Consider the following 20634-nt stretch of genomic DNA (forward strand, 5'->3'; position numbering starts at 1 on the left):
GGGGGGGGAAGGGGGGTAGATGGTTGATACCCAGGGTGAAACAGGTTCGGGGAGGCGAGGTCTGGGTCCAGGAGGGATACTGTGGGCACGTCTAGGGCTCGAGTAGGAGTAAGGAGTGGGGACAAAGGAAGCCAGGGTGGGAGGTAGGGAACGGAGGGGCAGCTGGGGGAGGGGCTGGGGCTGCAGGTGGGGGAGGGTCCGGGTCCTGAGGGGCGAGACTGACTCCTGGGAGCTTGTCGGCCAGTCCTAGGGGTCTGACCTGGGGTCAGAAGTCTCGAATCAAAGGTGAATCATAGCTGGGGGGTCAGGCGTGGGGTGTCACCAGCTTCCCTCCCCCTCCCCCCCACAGCGCTGCCGGGAACTGCGGAACTTTTCCTCGCTGCGGGCGATACTGTCCGCCCTACAGTCTAACCCCATATACAGGCTCAAGCGCAGCTGGGGTGCCGTCAGCAGGTGAGGCTGGGGGGGGACTGGGAAGGGGGCTTGTCGCTGAGGCGGAACGTCCTCCCCAGCGCAGCTCTGACTTTCCCAGCCCCTGACACCGACCCCTGTCCTGACCCCCCAGGGAACGGTTATCCACTTTCAGAAAACTTTCGCAGATTTTCTCCGATGAGAACAACCACCTCAGTAGTAGAGAGATTCTTTCCCAGGTAAAGATGGGTGTGGACCCCGAGGATCCCAGGCCCAAAAAGGGAAAAAGGAGACGTGGGGCCGGGCACCGCTTGTCATTGTCAAAACATTCAGTGTCCTTTCACTCCACCTCAGTGATGACCTTCCCCTTGTTTGTGGGCAGCACCCCTTTTTACTGCCTCAGCTTGCCCTCACGATAGCTCACACTCAGTGACTGCCTTATTTATTCATTCAACAAATACCAGAAGTTACATGGAAAAGGTCACTTGAGGCCAGAGGGCCAGAGTCACAGCAAAGAGTAAAGTGTAAAAAAAAAAAAAAAAAAAAAAATGCACCAGGACTCGACTTTGATAAGCAAAACTGAAAATTGTCTGCCAACAAGTCGGACTTATTGTAGGCAAGACTGAGATTCTAATTGTAATTAGGTGCTGGTTCTTAGGGTGAATCTAGAATAGATGGAATGTGAAGCCTGTTCCTTCGGCCCAGAACGTTCCTCACATTGACCTTCTGCAGGTTTCACTCCGCTTGCCCCTTTATTGCCCTTACCTCTGCCTGCTACATGTGGAGCTTGGTTGTTGCTGTCTCTCCCTCGCTAATGTCGGCTCCAGGAGGCCAGGATTTTTGTCTCTTGCTCACTGCTGTCTCCCCAGCACTCAGAACAGTGCCTGGCCCAGAATAGCTGCTCAGTAAATATCTGCGAACGAATGAATGTCTCAAGTAAGGATAAGAGGTCAAGGAAGAGGGAGCTCTGAATTCAGCACCTACTGTGTGCCAGGAGACCCCACCATGAACCAGACGGACAGAGTTCCTGCCCAGGAGGGAAATCAGGCTGTAAATAGGGAAACACACCGTGCATTAACAACTGCCTAGCAATTATATAATTAAATACCAGACAGAGCAATGTTATGAAGACAAGGTGCAGGGCATTTCCAGGGGATGGATGACAGGCCTGTGCCTTGTTCCATATTCCTTGGGTTTGGCCTTTACAAGCCGCTGGTAGTTGCTGAAAGCAAAACAGGCAAATATGCTGGGTCTTGAGGCATCTTCCCTGAGGGAAGGGTCAGAGAGACTCCAGGACTGCTCACTTCTTCCCTCCCCATAGGAGGAGGCCACCGAGGGCCCCCAAGAGGAGGACACCCTCCCAGGAAGCCTGCCCCCAGTGAGTGAGGTGGTTTGGGATGGGGGCCAAGCAGGATCCTCACAGAATGGGGTGGTACGTGATGGGGTCAGTGACGGCTGAAAGTGACTGAAGTTCTGGGGACCACAGAAACTGCCCCCGGGCCTTGTCCCCTACCTTGGCACCTTTCTCACGGACCTGGTTATGCTGGACACAGCCCTGCCGGACATGCTGGAGGTCTGACCCCTGACCCTTGACTCCTGACCGCAGCACCACTTATCCTCAGCACAGTGGGCCTCCTGACATCCCACCCTTGACCCCTGCCCGCACTCCCTACCCCAGCCCCCTTAGGGCAGTGGGGCTCCTGACATCTAGCCCCTGACCTTGACCCTCAGTCCTTGATTCTGGAGGCTCCAGTTCAGACAGAGTTTGCCCCCAGGGGGATCTCATCAACTTTGAGAAGAGGAGGAAGGTGAGTGACACTGGGGTAGGCATGGGGGCGGGGGGTGGGACAGGGGCAGGTTCTGAGAGGCCGCCCCCTCAGGAGTGGGAGATCCTGGCCCACATCCAGCAGCTGCAGAAGCGATGTCGGAGCTACTGCTTGAGCCCCCGTGCACCTGTCCTGGCTGCCCTGCGCACCCAGCGCCAGCTCAGCGAGGAGCAGAGGTGACCCCCCCCTGCCCCCCCCAAGGCCCGGCCCAGCCCCCACCCTGGCTGATTCCGGATGGCACACTAGACCCACTTACCCCATGTACATCTCCAACTCCTCAGACACCCTCCTGAGCCCTGACCCCCATCCTATGACCTTGCATTTTCTCCAGCCCAAGTGAGGGCCCCAGTTCACCTCTGACCTCAAATTCTGACCCCATCTGACTTTCTGACTTCAGTCTTTCATGTATGGCTGGCCATTCCACTCACCCGTCCCATCTGTTCTCTTCCCCCGGTCCTGACCCTATCTGTCCTATGACCCCATTTGTAACCCCAGTCTGAATCTCTGAGCCTAATCATTTTTCCCCAGTTCTGAATAACTGACTCCAACTAGATGTATATTTGACCATCCAACTCCACTATCCCATTTGTTTCTTTTCATTCTGTTGAATCCTTTACCCTAATCATTGACCCCAATGATTACTTGACCTTGAACTCTATCTTTGACCAAATTTTACTCCTCAATCCCACTCTGCGAATCCCTGTGTGACCTGCCGACCAAGCCATCCCGTCTCATCCCTAATAAGACCCTGATGCCATAATAACCCCCCATTTGCTACCTTGACCCTGACATTTGGTGCCCACCTTCCGCTGCTCCCCACTACATACCCGCAACGCAGCTCCCAACTGATCCTAGCTTTCATCTCATTCCTTGCCGCTTCCTGGCCCCAACCCACCCCAATGTGCACTTTGACTCCTCAGCTACCGAGTCTCCCGTGTCATTGAGCCACCTGCTGCTTCCTGTCCCAGCTCCCCACGCATCCGGCGGCGAATTAGCCTCACCAAGCGCCTCAGTGCGTGAGTCTTGGGGTGTGCCTGGGGAGTGATGTGGGCAGAGATGGGAGGCTGCTCCTGGGACTGGGTCTGGGCTCATCCTCATCCCTTGTCTCTGTCTTTAGAAAGCTGTCCCGAGAGAGGGGCTCATCCCCTGGTGGGAGTCCTGGGGATCCCTCCTCCCCCACCTCCAGGTGAGCATCCCAGTTAGTGAAAGGACTGGAGATGGCAGGGTCAGAGGTCAGGGCAGCCACTCGACCTCAGGCTCTGCATCTCCCCCAGTCTGTCCCCAGGGTCCCCCCCATCTAGTCCTAGAACCAGAGACCCTCCTCCTGGCAGTCCCCCGGCCTCTCCAGGGTCCCAGGGCCCCAGCACCAAGGTACTAGCCCTGCCTGGGTGCATGTGGGACTGTGGGCACCCAGGGCTGTGTGTGTGTGTGCGCGCGCATGTGTGCGTGTGTCCATGGGATTTCACAGCCAGGCATGTACATAAGAGACTGTACACATGATTGGCTGAGCACTCTGAGTATCTGTCCAGGAGACCATGTGCATCTCATGGCCCTATTTGAGGGACTGTCCCTCAGTCTGGCTTATGCACAGATCGGGATGAGTCAGCTCACCCACAGGGCACTCCAGGGTGTGATTATACTTTTGCAAGGATATGCATGTCCCCAGGAATTGGCATACCTAAAGGGGACACATGGGCATAAATATCCACAATACCCATGGGACCCTGAATGGGGCTGTTCACGGACTTGTGGGTGTACAACAGTTACAAGCGTATGTGTGTACTCGCTGCTCTCTGTGCACACAGGATTTCTTGTGTGTAAACACAGCTTTGTGCTATGTTTACGGTCATGTGTAAATTTGTTTTTGTCACAGGGCACGAAGGTCTGTATGTGGTGGGATTGCATAGATGCGGGCTTGTGAGTGCACCCTAATTGCCTGTCCCCAAGCTCCGCTTTTGTAGGGGGACATGTAACTCTCCCACCACTCAGCCCCCCCACCCCCCCACACTGCCCACAGCTCTCCTTGAGCCCGGACCTGCCGGGCTCCCGGCCCTTGACTTTGCCCCTGAGCAGCTCTCACATCTCCTTACCGGGGCAGCAGGGATCGGAGGCTCGAGTCATCCGCGTCAGCATTGACAATGACCACGGGAACCTGTATCGGAGCATCTTGGTGAGGGGGGCGGAGCCAGGAACCTGCTGGGGCAGCCCTGCCCCCTGGGGCTTGGCGGTCACACCTCACCACCCACCTTCTTTTCCCAGCTCACTAGTCAGGACAAGGCCCCCAGCGTGGTGCAGCGAGCCCTGGAAAAGCACAATGTGGCTCAGCCCTGGGCCCGGGACTACCAGCTCTTCCAAGTTCTTCCTGGGGACAGGGGTGAGCAGGGACTGCATGCAGGCTGGGCTGGGGGTTAGCTCGGAGGGCAGCAGACTGACTAGGGTCAAGGCTGGCCTAATGGGGCCAGGAGGTGGCCCTGACAGAGTAGGGGGAGGATGAAGCAGGGTGCGGGTAAGAGGCAGGAAAAATTTGTGCCTCGATTTTGCAGGGTCATGAGGTTGCCCTGGCTGTTTGAGTGAAAGGGGCAATAAAGGTGTCTTCTTAGGATTTATGGGGAAATGAAATTGTCCAGGGTCAAATGGGAGAGGGAGGAAAGGCGGTTGTCTTGGCTTAAATTTGTAGGATCATGAGGTCATTCAGGCTCAGCCTGGTGGGGCAGGATTCTAAAGGGGGTCTGGGCTTGAATCTGTGAGGAGATGAGCTTGCCCTGGCTCAGCATGGGGACTCCGAAGTTATCTGCACTTGTCATGGGAGAGGGCCACATGGTATTGAAATTCAGGGTAGGGGAGCACGATGTCATTCAATACAGACACAGGTAGGAGGTCACCCCGTTCTCAAGAAGGAGAGGCAAGAGGGTGACATGCAAAAGGACATGACATGAGGTTGGTGGGACATTAGGAAGGAATATAGGAGGCTGTTTGGCTTCAGCTGTCGAGAGTGAGGGCCACAGATTGTATAGGCTGGACGTAGGAAGTCAGAAGTTGTCCAAGTTCATGGTGGGAACAGCATGAACTTGGCTCGGAATTAGCTGGGGGAAGGGTGGGTGAGCAGGAAGTCATTTGGGATAGGTGACCTGAGTTTGTCCCACCTTGCAGTGCGGGTTGTCTAGACTCCAGAGGGAAATAGCGGGAGGTTGCCCAGGTGCAAGGTGGGAGGGACATGAGGTTGTGCAGGCTTTTGAGTGGGAAGTTGTCAGCGTTCCAAGTGAGAGGAGAATAAGGTTGGCTTAGTGCTGGCTGAAGGGACCCAAGGTTCTGCAGAACAGACAGGTGAATGGCAAAACGTTACCTAGGTCTTTTGTGGGGAAAGTATGAGGTTGTGCAGGCCTTTGACCATCATGTCCGCCCTGGCCAGAGCTCCTGATTCCTGACAACGCCAATGTCTTCTACGCAATGAGTCCAGCCATCCCCGGAGACTTTGTGCTGCGGCGGAAGGAGAGGGCCCGGCTCACAGCCACAGTCTCCTCAACCTGAGGGGGCCCCCTTCTCCCTCTAGGTCACAAGCCCCAGGGAAGCTTGAGGCCTAGCTTCTGTCACCATGGAAGTAGGGAGAGGGTTCCTCTCCCAGAGAGGTCCCATTCTCCAGTAAAGCCCACTGTACTCTGTACCCCATGACCCCCCCACCTCCAACTTTAGCCCATTGGACACCATCTCTCTGACCCTCTTGGCACCAGATCCTTATTCCAGAGCCATCAGCCCACGGGCAGCCGGGTGAAGAGCTTCATCCCGTAAACATAGAAGGCTGGTAGGGTGTGTGTGTGTAGGGGGGGCCAGGCCCTTCCCAGAGAAATCTTGTAACTGGTGGAAACACATCAGAACTGACAGAAGTGGATGAAAATAGTGACCAAAGTTATGAAACAGGTCTGTCTTGTCTGTTCTGAGCCTGGGCCTTATATTCTCTATCTTGATAGAAATTAAAAACCAAAACCAAAAACTGAAAAAAATCTAAGAGTCTTGTGAAAGGGTTCAGGTGAGACACGACCAGATGCGGAGGGTCGGGGGACTATCACACACACAGGGGTTGGGACTCCCCAGCATTTGGGGGACGTTATGCTTCTTTTCTGCCATGTATATGGGAGAGTGAAGAAATGAAAATCCATTGGGATCAGAGATAAATACCATCACCCATAAGTCAACAGGGTGTGAAGATGAAAGGAGAGGGGGGCACAGTCTCCCTGTACTGGGGTAGGGAGAGGAAACAGAGAAGGCAGAGACAAAGGGAGCCATAGGGCCACCTAGGACACAGTCATAACCAGCAACAACCACAGTCAACAATAATGTGTTCACTGAGGAACTTCTACTCTGTGCCGAACATCAACTAGCAGCTTTATAGCTCACTGTTTTGGGCGCCTGGGTGGCTCAGTTGGTTAAGCGACTGCCTTCGGCTCAGGTCATGATCCTGGAGTCCCAGGATCGAGTCCCGCATCGGGCTCCCTGCTCGGCAGGGAGTCTGCTTCTCCCTCTGACCCTCCCCCCTCTCCTGCTCTCTCTCCCTCATTCTCTCTCTCAAATAAATAAATAAATAAAATCTTTAAAAAAAAATAGCTCACTGTTTTTTAAATTTTTAAAAATTATTTAAAAGATTTTTATCTGTTTATTTGAGAGAGAGAGCACAAGCAGGAGGGAGAGGGAGAAGCAGACTCCCCACTGAGCAGGGAGCCTGTCGCGGGACTCGTTCCCAGGACTCTGGGATCATGACCCAAGCCAAAGTCAGCCTAACTGACTAAGCCATGCAGGTGCCCCTTTATATCTTTATATCTCACTGTTGATCAGGGGTCTTTGTGCTTCAAGTGTTCAAAAACCCAGTCCTGGGGTGCCCGGGTGGCTCAGTCTTTAAGCGTCTGCCTTTGAATCAGGCCACGATCCCAGGGTCCTGGGATCGAGCCCCATATCGGGCTCCCTGCTCAGCAGGAAGCCTGCTTCTCCCTCTCCCACTCCCCCTGCTGTGTTCCCTCTCGTTGTCGCTCTCTCTTTTTAAATAAATAAATAAAATCTTAAAAAAAAAAAAAAAAGGAAACCAATGGCTCTTGTAAATGAAAAGTTCAGTGGGCCCAGCTTCAATCACAATTGGATCCAGGGATTCAAAAGATGTCATCAGGATTATGTTGCGGTCTCTGGGCTCTGATTTGCCCTGAGAATGAGACTGTGCCCACCCCCCACCCTACACCTTGCCAAATCCAATCACTCTCTGTGGCAACAGAACAACCCCTGATTTTCAGCTGGCCACCCAAAATAGAAAACATTTCCAGTCTCCCTTGCAGCAAAATATGGTCATGTGACTAAGTCTTGGCCAATGGGATGTGGGCAAATTCTTTTTCCCCAGGAACTTCGGGTAAAGTCCCAGGATGGAGGCTCATTGGATTCATTTGGGTCACATGCCTACCCTGAGCCAATCACGGTACTCCAGGAAATGGAGTGTTCTGACTGGCTAGTCGAGGGAGGGCAGGCGCCAAAGCGCCCCAGGCAGGTGTACCCCTGTGGGGGTGTTTACCCTAGTTTGAGAAGCTCAGCCCAAGTGAATAGCTTTCACCGTGTGTACTATAATTACAGATTAAAAGAGCTGCACATTCCTCGTAAAATAAAATCCCAACAGTAAAAATATCCCAAGAGGAAAACTTTTCCAAAGAAATCACAAATCTCAACCTCCAGAATGTATGTTATTTTACCAATACAGGATCATATGGTACATACTGTCTGGCCACACTGCCTACCACCCTGCAAACACTCACCCGCCAGTCACTCTTATGATTATTTATTCCCACCCAGACTGGGAAGAGATGTTGATTAGCACGATAATACCAGTATCTTACATTTTGGGAATGTTTGCTATGTGCCAAGCCGGGTTTTACAGACAAGAAGGCTGAAGCTCAGATAAGTCACCTGCCCAGGGTCACACAGTAAGAAAGTGTGTCTGCCGCAGAAACCGGCACTGTTCCTGACCCCCAAGTGGCCGCGGGGTGGGGTGGGGGGCCTGAGGGCCCCTGGGGCCTCCCGCGGGACCAGCAGGGCGGCCTCCTCCCGCTTATCTCAGCCCAGGCTGCGTGTGGTCCCGCCCCCTCGGGGGAGCTGCCACTTGGAGGCGCCTGGCCGGGAAGGGCCTGGTCAGCTGTGTCCGGCGGAGGCAGCTGCTGACCCAGCTGTGGATTGTGCCAGGGGCGGAAGGGGGGCAGGGGCCCTGGGCCCCCCGTCGCGGGGGGTTGCATCATGGATCACCTCTGGGCGTACCTCTGGCCTGGAGTCCGCTCTCTCTGTCTCTTGCTCGCTGGGGCCGCCTGGGCTTCCCCACCCAAACCCCTGGACCCCAAGTTTGAAAGTAAAGGTAAGGGTGGATCGGTGTGGGACCCCCGCACTAGGTCCTGGGGGCAAAGCTCAGGCCTGAACTTCCAGCCTGGGTCCTGGGGGCCATATCGGGTTCCGAACCTCCAGTTTAGGTCCTCAGGGCCAAGCTGGTCTCTGAATCTCTTGGACTGGGACCTGGTGTAGCATACTGGGTTCTAAGACTCCAGACTGGGTCTGGAGGGGGACATAAGGTTCCCGTTTTATCTTTCCAGGGAGACTGGGACATGATATATCCTAATGGGACAGGGGCGGTGCTGGGTCTAGGCCTCGACGTCTAGAGTCCCTGAGGAGAGAGGGACCTAGCCGACCCTTCACTGGAGGGAGGGAGGACAAAGCCCGGGTCGAGGCAGAGGGCCCGGGGCCGCTGGCGACTGTAAACATGGTTTGTATGCGGGCGCCAGATCCCTCGGCCTGCCGGGTTGAGGGGAGGGGCGGGGGAGGGGGCCACGGTTGGCGTTATCGGGCCGCCGGCAGCCTGCCGGGGCCGATAGGGGAGCCCGCCACCTCCGCACACATCCAGTGGCACGCCTGTCCTGGCCTGGGGCGGGGCCGGCAGCGGGAGGCGGAGGCCTGGCTAGGTGCGTGCAGTCCAGCGCGTTGTGGGGTGGGCGGGGATATGTGTGGGAACAGTAAGGCAAGCAACCTGTGCTTGGGAGTTCGGGGGGCACCACCTCTGGGGACCCTTCGAGGGGCCCCGCTTGGGGTAAAGAGCGAGGCGGGGCTTTTTTCTTATCGGTTGGCACAGGCGGCAGGAGGGAGGGGGGAGGACGCGGTGGCCCTAAGACAGGGTTCCCCCGACCCCCTCCCCTTGTTCCCACCCGCAGCGGCCCTGCTGGCTGCCCGCGGGCCCGAAGAGCTTCTGTGCTTCACCGAACGGTTGGAGGACTTGGTGTGTTTCTGGGAGGAAGCGGCAAGCGCCGGGGTCGGCCCCGACAACTACAGCTTCTTCTACCAGCTCGAGTGAGTGCAGCGGGGCAGGTGGAGCGCCCCCACGCTCTGAGGACGGGGCGGGTGGGCAGGACAGAGCTCGCCCCGGAGCTCACGCTTTGGGACATCTGCTGGGATCGGGGCCGGATGGCACCTGCCCAGGTGGTCACTGGTGGGAAGCCCGCGGGGTCAGGGCTGACACGGCCCCCTAGTGGCTGGGGTTGGAACACTCCCGCGATCTCTGTTGGAGGGCGATCCCAAACTGTAGGGCAGGGACGGCACCCCTCCGATAGGACTAAGGCGTCGCGTGCGTCGGGGCTGGGACGCCCCTTGGTGGTGGTGCCCAAAATGCGCCCACGGTCCAGGCAATAACAACCTGTCGCACCCCCACCCCCAACTTGCCCCCTCGCCTCTCTGGCCCCTTGGCGCACAGGGGTGAGCCATGGAAGCCATGCAGCCTGCACCAGGCGCCCACGGCTCGCGGCGCTGTGCGTTTCTGGTGCTCGCTGCCCACGGCCGACACGTCGAGCTTCGTGCCCTTAGAGTTGCGCGTCACAGCGGTATCCTCGGGCGCTCCACGCTACCACCGTATCATCCACATCAACGAAGTAGGTAAGTGCGCAGGGAATGCGGACCTTGTCGGGTGAGGGAGTCACGGTCACCGCCCGCCTGATCAACCCCTCTCCTCAGTGCTCCTGGACCCCCCAGCGGGGCTGCTGGCGCGGCGGGCCGACGAGGGCGGCCACGTGGTACTGCGTTGGCTCCCGCCTCCTGGGGCCCCCGTGGCCAGCCTCATCCGCTACGAAGTGAACATCTCCTCTGGCAACGTCGCGGGGGGCGCACAGAAGGTGAGGCTGCCTCTACCACCAGCCCCAAAGGCTCCATGGTGGACAGCCCCGCCTCCTCCCTCCAAACCCCGCCCAGATGGTCACCACGGCCCCGCCCCCTGGCCGTGCCCCTCCAGGCCCCGCCTCTGACGCCCGTCATCTCCCTGCCCGAGACACCTCCACGCCCACTAACATGTCTTCTTTCCCAGTGCCTCCCCAGCCCACCTGGACCCAATCCCACTTACCCCAGTGTCCCAAATACTAGACCCCTTCAAGGTCCCGACCCTCTAGGCTCTGGCCCCGCCCCTAAATAGCCCGAGTCCGCCCTCTGCTCCCTGGGGCCCCGTCCTGATTGGCCCCGAGCCTTCCTGGAAGCCGCTTCTTGCTTTCAGTGCCCTTCCCCCTCACGGCAGCGCTTGGGAAGCTGTCCTCCCTTTCTTTGATTGGCTCAGTGCCGCCCCCCCAGGCTTTTCTCTGCTCGCCCCGCCCCCTCTGGCCACGCCTCTCACCCAGGCCCCGCCCCCAGGTGGAGATCCTGGATGGCCGCACTGAGTGCGTGCTGAGCAACCTTCGGGGCGGAACGCGTTACACCTTCATGGTACGCGCGCGTATGGCCGAGCCGAGCTTCGGTGGCTTCTGGAGCGCCTGGTCCGAGCCTGCGTCGCTGCTGACAGCTAGTGGTGAGGCCCCAGGTAGGGGCGTAGGAGGGGCTAGGGCGGAACATGAGGCATTCCCACCACCCTGACTTCCTGCTCCTCAGACTTGGACCCCCTCATCCTGACGCTCTCCCTCATCCTCGTGCTCATCCTGATACTGCTGGCCGTGCTCGCCCTGCTCTCCCACCGCAGGTGAGCGCCCCATTCGGGCACCTAGCCCAGACTCCTCCCCACCGTTCTTTTGCTGTGGAAAGCTAGGCTCAGAGACAGGCAGGCATTTGCCCAGGGACACACAGTGAGGGGTCAGTGGCAGGGCTGGAGCAAGCCAGACCAGACCCAGACTCTTAGTTAAAATTCCCTGGGAACATTCACCTGGTTTTCCTTCAACCTCAGTGGCTGCTCCTTCTTGAATTCCTTTGCTCGTTCCTTTTCCCAATTTTATCCACTTTTGTAAAATCCCTGGATGGGCTTAATGGAAAGATTTAACACCCTGAGTGCCTCCTGCCTCTGTGGTGAAGCTCCTTAGATTCTTTACGGTAGGATCAGCCATCCTGAGGTTTTTGGAATTCCCAGCACATAACATGTGGTTTCACACCCTCAAGCCTAGGCACATGCTATTCTGTCTGCCCGGAATGCCCTTCCTGCCTTGTCTGCCAAGCAGTCTCCTAGGTGTCTTTCAAGGCCTTGTTTATTTACTTGGTTGAAAAATACATACGGAGTGCCAACTGTTTGCTAGGCACTGGGGAGAAAGTGGAAAACAAACATGTCCCTCACCTTGTGGATCTCATAGTTGAGTCAAATAACAAGGGAACCAACAGATATTTGATTATGCATTGTGATATCACAGAAACAAGTGGGGCCTGGGGACATGACAGGATGATCAGGAAAGACCTCTGGGAGGTGACATCAGAATGGAAACCTGAAGGTTGGAAGAAGGCAGTCACATGAAAATTGAAAAGAAACAGCAAGTGCAAAAGCCCTGAGGTGGGAATGAGCTTGGAACATTGAAGCAGCTGCCAAGAAGGGCTCTCTGGCTAGAGCAGAATGTGTTAGGAGAGAGTGGTTAAATGATGAGGTGAGGGAGGTGACAGGGGGTCAGAACATGCCAGGCTGTCTGCAGGGCTGTGGGGAGGAGTTTGAATTTTATTCTGAGTACATTGGGGGAATATTATGGAAAGGAGTGAGAAGGGAAGTAACAACAGTGCATGCTGAACTCCTATGCATCCTTCAAAACCCTGTTCCAGTCACCCACCTATAGACCTTTGCAGGTGCAAGCCAGAGCCTCTGTTCCTCTGCCCCTATGCATTCTTCTGCCTCCACTGTGGTCACAAGGGGCCAGGACTATCTGTGCCCCTGTGACTGCTCCTAACAGGGTAGTGGTGGGTATTCAGTGACACATACCCATGTTCTTGGTTCTTTTGGCTTCACCAGGGCTCTGAAGCAGAAGATCTGGCCTGGCATCCCAAGCCCTGAGAGTGAGTTTGAGGGCCTCTTCACCACCCACAAGGGTAACTTCCAGGTAGGTGGCATGGTTGTCCCCTCAGGGTCTGGGGCTTCCCTGCTCCTACGGCTGAACCCCAGGTCTCTGAGCAGGCTGGTGCTGTTTCCCCAGCTGTGGCTCTACCAGAATGAGGGCTGTCTTTGGTGGAGCCCCTGCACTCCCTTTGCAGAGGACCCACCCGCCCCCCTGGAAGTCCTCTCTGAGCGCTGCTGGGGGGCGACACAGGCGGTGGAGCCAGGGGCAGAGGATGAGGGACCCCTGCTGGAGCCAGTGGGCAGTGAACATAGCCAGGACACCTACCTGGTGCTGGACAAGTGGTTGCTGCCCCGGAACCCACCCAGTGAGGATCTCCCACGGCCTGATGGCGGTTTGGACATAGTAGCCATGGATAAAGGCTCAGAAGCATCCTCCTGCTCATCTGCTTTGTCCCTGAAGCCTGGGCCAGAGGGGGCCTTGGCTACCAGCTTTGAGTATACCATCCTGGATCCCAGCTCCCAGCTCTTGCGCCCAAGGGCACTGCCCCCTGAGCTGCCCCCCACCCCACCCCACATAAAGTACCTGTACCTCATGGTGTCTGACTCTGGCATCTCAACTGACTACAGCTCAGGGGGCTCCCAGGGAGCCCAGGGGGACTCATCGAATGGCCCCTTCTCGAACCCTTATGAGAACAGCCTCATCCCAGCCCCTGAGCCTTCACCTCCCAGCTATGTGACCTGCTCCTAGGACTCCAGCCCTCAGATGTTTGGAGATCCAGCATGACCTCAAGTGCTAGTCCAGGCCTAAGACTTATTGAGCAGGGCTGGTGAGGCCTTCCCTCAGGACTAGGGGCATTGCTAACCTCGGCTTTCTGCCCAGTCCATCCTGCTCAGTCCATCCTTGCAGTATTTTAAAATGTAGAGTTGTGTGTGTGTGTATGCATGAATGTGTGTGTATTTTTTTCCTATCATGACTTCTACAAACATCCTGTAAACCCCATCTTTCCCTGGGCCCAGGCCATAGGGGCAGCAGAAAAAGGCCTTGAGCTCCGTCTGAAATTCTGGATCTGGCAACCTGAATAATAATCATAATAAACCTAATTGGTCAGTATATGTTATACTAGGTGCCGTAACAACCCCGAAATATGAGTGGCTTTACACATCAATATGCTTTCTCTCTCCTATTTCAATGCAAACCTCTAGGTGAGCAGTCATCTCTGGGATGAGCCCCGACCCTTCTGGTCTGTAGCTTCCCCATCCCCTGGGGCCACCCTGAGGTCTTTAGATGGGTCCTCTGCGTCTTGGCAACCAATAAGCAAAACAAACAGCAGAAGATTTGGTGGGCCATTTTAGGGAGTTAGCCTAAGAAGTAGTAATCATCTCTTCTTCACAAATCCCATTGGCCAGAAATAGTCACAGGACCCCAGCTAGAACCACAGACAGCTGGGGGGAAATGCAGTTTAGCTGTACACCCCGGGAGAGGAAGGTTGTTGAATGAGCCTCTAGCTAGTCTCTGCCACTAATAATGATGACACTGTTTTGTAAGGCTTTGTTTTAAATCAGGCCCTGTTCTAAGAAAGTACTCTGATGGGACTAGTGTCATCAGGTGGCTCACTGGGAGTTCTGGTTTAACCACTTTTTATAAGTTTGACATAACCGACGAAAGATGAACATATGCAGACCTACTCTACCAATTCCACTTCTAGGTATATACCCTAAAAGGCCTCACAGACATGAACCAGGATATGTGTGCAAGAATGTTCATAAGCAGTAAATAAGTCAATCTAATGAGTAAAATGGTATAGTCACCCATGGAATTATATGCAGTAGGGAAAAAGGACTGAACTAAAAAATATGGCCTAATCTTTTCTTTTTTAAGATTTTATTTAGTTATTTGAGAGAGAGAGAGAGAGAGAGAGCACGAGCCGGAGCCGGGCAGGCGGGGGGGGTTGTGGGCAGAGAGAGAGGGACAAGCAGACTCCCCACTCAGCAGGGGAGCCTGACCCATGGCTTGATCCCAGGACCTGGAGATCATGACCTGAGCTGAAGTCAGACACTTAACCCACTGAGCCACTCAGGTGCCCCTGGCCTAATCTTAATAACAACGTTGAGTGGGAGAAGAAGGAAGTCTCAGAAGATTACATTTATCATGAAACTTTTTATAAAGTTCAAAACAACAAAACAATATGTTGATTGGGCATAAAAGGTACATGATAATGCTGTTTTTCAAAAAAGAAAAAGCACTTTAGATTCTTTAGGTCTTTGAATTTGCACGTGTTCCTGAAGTAAGTATTCCAGCCATGGGAAACTGAGGCAGAGAGGCTGTCACACACCAAAATTCAAGGCTGGTCTTCAGAACTTGAACCTTTGTCTGAGCTGGGGTTACCAGCCTGGGCAGGCCATGGGGTGATTGTCATCTCTCCATCTGGTCGGAAAGCCACCCACCACTCTGCTCTAGGGCCCAGCCCACCTGGATCCAGGCAGGCTCGGAGGCAGCGTTGTCTGGGGCCTGGTGCATCCACCTGCAGCCAGCACTGGGCAGGGAAATACCGCTGGAGCAGCGACAGCTGCAGGGCATCCCCACTGTCTCCCTCTTCCCGGATCTGGAGGGCCACAATGAGCCCACAGCCCTGGCCAGGCCCAATCTGGTGGCTGAAGTGGGCAGCTGTGTCTAGAAGCAGGGCAGCCAAGTAAGCCGCTTCCTGGGGCCCCCAGTCTTCCACTAGGTACTCCTCCAGGCCATCCAGCAGCACGAGGGAGGGCGTTGGGCCTCGGGCCTCATGGGCAGAGCACAGAAGCTGAAGGAGTTCATGGGTTGACGGTGGGTACTGAAAGCGGATCTTCTAGAGGGAGGAAAAAAGGAAAAGACCAGATTCAGCTCAGGAAGCCAGTCTCCCAGCTTTAGCTGCCCTGCTGCCCTGTATACTTTCCTGCACTAGGCTCTCAGGCCTCAGCTGGTTCCAGAGTGAAGCCGCTCAGAGTGGTCGAATACTCTTCTACTAGTACCCACCTCCCCTTTTTTTATATAAAAATATTTTATTTTTAAGTAATCTCTACACCGAAGGTGGGTGGGGATGGAACTTAAAAACCTGAGATTAAGAGTCGCATGCTCTACCAACTGAGCCAGCCAGGCACCCCCACCTTCTTTTTTTTATCCTGCATTTACCACTGCCCCTATTAGCTGAGAACAGGTAAGTTTTTTCGCCAGGTCTCTAAGGCAATCTTTCCACGGAAAACCCGCTGGTAGGTAGGTTCTCAGTGGGACCTACTGATTGGTCCCGAAAGAAAAGCCGGCGTCCAAACAAGACGCTGGTCTAGCCCCACCTCTTACCCACCCCCTTGACTCCACCTTTTGGGCGTCTCCTCTCGCTAACTCCGCCCCCCGGGACAGTTTCCCAATCGTAACAAAGCTTCCTATGGTCCCGCCCCCACCCTCCGCTCATTGATGAGTCCGCCCCACAATGGCCGCTCCGGCTCGCTCTTCCTCCGTCCCCTCCATTGGCCTGTCTACCTGTCACTCAATCCTCAATAGGCTCAGGTACTAACTAGTCCGCCTTCGGTCCCATCCCTCGGTTACCTGTAGCCGCAGGGGGTCGAGCGTTGCTCCTCTCGCGCGGGGCAGGCTTTGAAGAGGCCTCCGGGTGAGGAAGAGGACGGGGCCTCGGCCCTCTCCTGCCGCTTCCAGGGCCGCCGCGAATAGCAGCGCCGTCTTTCCAGACCCTGGACCGCCGAGGAGCAGCAAGGGCGGTCCAGCTTCAGCCGTGTTCTCCTCCTCGGACTCTGCCGAGCTGCCCAGGCTTAGCACCCGCCTCAGCACCTCCGCCATTCGCAACGTACTTCTGTCCAATCAGCGGCCCGTTCCTGCCCTTAATCCCGCCCAAGCCGAGGTCTCATTGGTTACAATGCATTAGCTTCTCCATTGGTTCATGGATCTGCCATCAAAGTTAGATTGGCCTTTACTAGCTCCTCCCCCCGGTGAAGGGGCAAATAACTTAGGTTTGAGGGAGCAGGAATGGAGGCGTTTGAGGGAGAATAGGCCCTTCCTTTGCGCAAGTTGGCTTAGGAAAGCAGCACGAATATTATTATTGTGAACTAATCAGCTAATCAGACAAATAAAAGGATCGAGAGTTGAAGGAAACAGGTCCTAATCACTGACACATTATTTAAAGTCTCCTAGCCTCAGTCTGCTCACCTGTAAAATGGAGCTCATGATCAGAGGAGTATTGTGATGAATGTGTCTGTGTGTGTTTCTGCTGATGTCACCCAATGACAGCTGAGAAGGTGAGTGATGGAGGAGCTTGTGTGCTTCTTTCTCTGCACCTTAGTATTGGCACAAGTTTGTGTTGGAGGCTGCAGGCTCAGAAACATTCGTGGGCAAAAAGCAGCAGCCATCTCTGAGAATCTGTGAGAAGAGGAGTCTCAGCTGACTTCCTCTTTGGCCTGGGGGCTCTTTGGGTTTTCTTGGGGTGAGGGGGCGGGCATGACCATAGACCAAAGAAGGTGCCAGGAGAGACAAAGACGCACACGGGGTGGGAGACTAAGGGACAGCCAAGGCAGAGACGTTGTTTGTCTTGTTCACTTAGGTGTCTCCAGCGCCCAGAACAGTGACTGGATCATTGTAAATTCTCAATATACGCTTGTTAAACGAATGAATGAAATAAGGAAGGTAGGATTGATGAGAAACTGGGAAAGGAGGGGGAACAAGATAAGTGGCTAAGTGATGGCTGGCTGGGTCTCCTCACCCAGACTTCGCCCCACAGCTGCCACTCACCCCTGTTGCCCTGGCAACTCTGTCTCCTGGTAACTCCAAAGTGGTGCTGTTGCCAGGAGACCCAGGGGCGGGGCGGAACTGATATTTCCTGGGCTTTTTCTCTCCCTCTGGGGCCAGAAAACAGATCCACAGCATCCCCCAATATACCCACCCACACAGCCAGTCACCTCCACACCCCTCTACACACACGCGCTCACACACACACACACACACACACACCATGGCATCTCTGCATATATTCTACTTCCAGAACCCCCATCACCCACATGTTCATAGCCCTATCCTGACACAAACCATCCCATACACTTTCTCCCACATTTATGTCCCCACACCATTTCCCTTGCACACACACTAAAACACACTCTGATACAACCATACCATTGCTATTACACCCACACACACGTGCACACACATAGATACATTTCATTTCAGTTAATGTGCCTGCAGCTCTTTCTACACACAAACACACGAAGCACACTGTTACACTCCTTGTCAAACGTACCACCTCAAACCCCCCCCCAACAGATGCACCACCCATGATTCACCTCACTTTGCCACACTCCAAATGCACAAGCACCCAGTAGTGACATACTGGGTGACACACAGTATCACATAGTCGTGCAGTTACATACATACATGGGAGCATGCTGAACACAGCCCCACTGCACTCCGTATTCCCTTGCTGAGAGCACTCAGCTCCCAAATATCCCTGTGGCTCACACCCACTCCATTCAGGTCTTGGTCAAATATCACCTACTCAGAGAGGCTTTCCCTGGTCACCTGTGTAAAAGTGCATGCCCTACACTCTTTATCCATCTTTCTTTTCAAATAACTTATCATTTCCAATGTTATCTACTTATTGCCTCTCTTGTCACTAGAATGTCAACTCCACCAGGGAGGTTCTTTCTTTTGTTCATTGCTCGGCCCCCACTTCCTAGAACAGCACCCAGAACACAGCAGGTGCTTGTAAATGTAGACTGAGTACGTTGGCAGAGATGCAGATGTTTGGCATATTTCTTGTACACATAGTACTTCTTTCTCTCACTTCTCAGATGCCTGTCTTCATGTCCTGGTGGAAGGACCCTTACTGTAAAGAAGCTCCCAGGAGGAGGGAGGACCAAAGTGTGAAGGGACAGGGGAGTGGACAGCCCAGAGTCAGTCTGTGTTTCTCCCTCATATTTCAGCATCAAGTGATTAATTCATTCATTTGATAAAATTTTATTGAGCACCTAGTGCCAGGCACTGTTCTAGGCACCAGAGCTTCAGCAGTGAAAAGACAACTAAGAGTGGCTTAGTCAGTTGAGCATCTGCCTTTGGCTCAGGTCGTGATCTCGAGGTCCTGGGATCAAGCCCTGCGTCAGGCTCCCTACTCAGCAAGGAGTCTGCTTCTCCCTCTCTTTGCCCCTTCTCCCCACTCATGCTCTCTCTCTCAAATAAATGAATAAATAAATAAAATCTTAAAAAAAAAAGACAACTAAGTCTCTGTCCTTGTGGAGCTGACATCCTAGTGAGGGAGAAGATAATGGCCACTAAGCATAACGAGGAGTTTAAGTAGTCTGTGAGTGGATGACAAGTGTATGCCAAAAAAATTTGCACAGGGTAAACAAGAGCTGGAAAGACCAGTTGTTTGATTTTGCAATTTGAAATAGAGTGGAAGGGGGAGGCTTCACTGAGAAGGTGACATTTGAGTAAAGGCCTGAAGGAGGTGAGGGAGTGAACCATGTAGATGGGGGGAGGGGGGGAGGCGGGGTGCGGAAGAGCATTCCAAGCGGTGGCACCTCTAAGTGCAAAGGCTCTGAGGCACTGGGAGAACTTTGGCTTTTATCAGCATGCATGGGGAGCCAGCCACAAGACGCTTTGAGCAGAGGATGGTTGTGGTCTTACTTACATTATAAACCAGAACTCGGTTTTAGTTGAGTTAGAGATTCTGTGGGACCTATGGGGGCATGTTGAGGAATCTTTTGAATATGTACATATGCCCTAGTCTGGATTTTATACCTAAAATTATCCATCCTGGGATGAGGGTGTGGACACGGCGAGACCAGCTGTCTCCACCCTCTCTAGCAGGCCCGAACGCTTCTTTGTGTCTGGCAATCCCCACTTTACCCTTTCTTGGCCAGCACTTAATTTCAGGACCGCGGACAGCGCCAGCTGGTTTGCCTGGAGTGCTGTCCGCTGTGCTGAAGTTTTGCTTCTGTCCTGGCCCGCATGGAGGTAGCTGTGGGACAGAAGGAACCATGGCTCTCAGGGGTGCGATCCCTGGAAATAGGAGCTCTGTTTGGTGAAGAAGGGGGCTCCGTGATTCTATCCCTCCTCTGCCTTAAGCCCTCTCATGCTCTCATATCATTTCCCATGGCCCACAATCAGCCCCACCACCTATGCCACCTCCTCTCCCTCTATCTGCCTCTTCCCTGGCTCACCTGAGCCACACAGGCCTTCTCACTGTTCCCTGAACACAGCGAACTGGTTCCCACCTCAGGGCTTTCGTGCTTGCTCTTCCCTCTGCCTCGAACGTTCCTTCCCCCCTGCCATATTTACATAGCTCTCTCCTCCCTCCTTCATGCCTCTTTAAATTGCAAACCGTGTCCCCATCCTAAAGTTGTCCCATTGTCTTCTCTAGCTTTAATTTTCTCCTATCACTTATCAATATCTAATATATCAGAGATCCCAAACCCTGACCTAAACCCTTGATCCTAGAATTTGGAATTCAGAACTTCTCAGATTTTTTTTTTTAAAGATTTTATTTATTTATTTGAGACAGAGAGAATGAGAGACAGAGAGCATGAGAGGGAGGAGGGTCAGAGGGAGAAGCAGACTCCCTGCCGAGCAGGGAGCCCGATGCGGGACTCGATCCTGGGACTCCGGGATCATGACCTGAGCCGAAGGCAGTCGCTTAACCAACTGAGCCACCCAGGCGCCCCCTTTTCAGATTTTTTAAAAGTACTATGGTATAAGACTATGTATTGCATAACATCCCTAGTGGGGCCTGGGATGACATCTCAAAATCAAACACTTTCCTTTATCTGCAATGAAACATAAGAATATTTACATCAAGTTCAATAAATAAAAGGTATAATAACCTTATGTCAGTAAAGGTCAGGCTTTGCCACAAGTGGGTTATGAAAAAATTTTGGTTTTCAGACCTTTTTGGAATTTGGCATTGTAACTCTGTATCTAGCTTATTTATCTTGTTGTCTGTCTCTCACATATTAGAATGTTAGCTCCCTGAGGCAGAGATTTGTGTCCGACCTGTTCACTGCTACAGCCCCTGTGCCTACTACACAGCACCTGGCACACAGTAGGTGATCCATAGTGTTTGTTGAATGAATGAATGAATGAATGAATGA

At 54.1% G+C, this 20634-nt stretch overlaps 3 protein-coding genes across 4 annotated transcripts in view; 2 read left to right on the top strand and 1 right to left on the bottom strand.

Moving 5' to 3' along the window:
* The window catches only part of RGL3 (ral guanine nucleotide dissociation stimulator like 3), a 12263-nt gene extending 6145 nt beyond the window's left edge, over positions 1 to 6118 (top strand). The window contains exons 8-19 of one of the 2 annotated variants that reach the window (XM_021705118.1): positions 350 to 453; positions 566 to 650; positions 1733 to 1789; positions 1898 to 1984; positions 2187 to 2219; positions 2292 to 2413; positions 3158 to 3253; positions 3355 to 3423; positions 3494 to 3608; positions 4255 to 4407; positions 4497 to 4611; positions 5647 to 6118. In XM_021705118.1, the coding sequence (XP_021560793.1) occupies positions 350 to 453; positions 566 to 650; positions 1733 to 1789; positions 1898 to 1984; positions 2187 to 2219; positions 2292 to 2413; positions 3158 to 3253; positions 3355 to 3423; positions 3494 to 3608; positions 4255 to 4407; positions 4497 to 4611; positions 5647 to 5765 (1155 nt within the window). In that variant the 3' untranslated portion in view covers positions 5766 to 6118. The remainder of the gene's footprint in view (positions 1 to 349; positions 454 to 565; positions 651 to 1732; positions 1790 to 1897; positions 1985 to 2186; positions 2220 to 2291; positions 2414 to 3157; positions 3254 to 3354; positions 3424 to 3493; positions 3609 to 4254; positions 4408 to 4496; positions 4612 to 5646) is intronic. The other variant, XM_021705119.1, reaches the window with a different exon arrangement.
* A 2242-nt stretch (positions 6119 to 8360) lies between these two features.
* On the top strand, positions 8361 to 13630 carry EPOR (erythropoietin receptor). The gene is made up of 8 exons (XM_021705133.2): positions 8361 to 8610; positions 9455 to 9590; positions 9991 to 10169; positions 10248 to 10405; positions 10911 to 11064; positions 11145 to 11232; positions 12472 to 12559; positions 12653 to 13630. Exons 1-8 carry the CDS (start codon positions 8496 to 8498, stop codon positions 13262 to 13264), a joined length of 1530 nt encoding a protein of 509 aa, XP_021560808.1. The 5' UTR covers positions 8361 to 8495; the 3' UTR covers positions 13265 to 13630.
* A 1014-nt stretch (positions 13631 to 14644) lies between these two features.
* On the bottom strand, positions 14645 to 16343 carry SWSAP1 (SWIM-type zinc finger 7 associated protein 1). The gene is made up of 2 exons (XM_021705128.1): positions 16094 to 16343; positions 14645 to 15359 (listed from the first exon to the last, which is right to left on the bottom strand). Exons 1-2 carry the CDS (start codon positions 16340 to 16342, stop codon positions 14856 to 14858), a joined length of 753 nt encoding a protein of 250 aa, XP_021560803.1. The 5' UTR covers position 16343; the 3' UTR covers positions 14645 to 14855.
* Between the last annotated feature and the right edge of the window lie 4291 nt (positions 16344 to 20634).

This window comes from Neomonachus schauinslandi, chromosome 1, assembly GCF_002201575.2.
Source record: "Neomonachus schauinslandi chromosome 1, ASM220157v2, whole genome shotgun sequence".
NCBI lineage: Eukaryota > Metazoa > Chordata > Mammalia > Carnivora > Phocidae > Neomonachus > Neomonachus schauinslandi.

Coding starts and splice junctions, on each gene's coding strand:
- EPOR (XM_021705133.2), top strand. CDS start 8,496: ATGGATCACCTCTGGGCGTACCTCTGGCCTGGAGTCCGCTCTCTCTGT. Junction 10,406..10,910: donor TCGCGGGGGGCGCACAGAAG/GTGAGGCTGCCT, acceptor CCCCGCCCCCAG/GTGGAGATCCTGGATGGCCG. Junction 11,065..11,144: donor GTCGCTGCTGACAGCTAGTG/GTGAGGCCCCAG, acceptor CCTGCTCCTCAG/ACTTGGACCCCCTCATCCTG.
- SWSAP1 (XM_021705128.1), bottom strand. CDS start 16,342: ATGGCGGAGGTGCTGAGGCGGGTGCTAAGCCTGGGCAGCTCGGCAGAG. Junction 15,360..16,093: donor TCGACCCCCTGCGGCTACAG/GTAACCGAGGGA, acceptor TCCTCCCTCTAG/AAGATCCGCTTTCAGTACCC.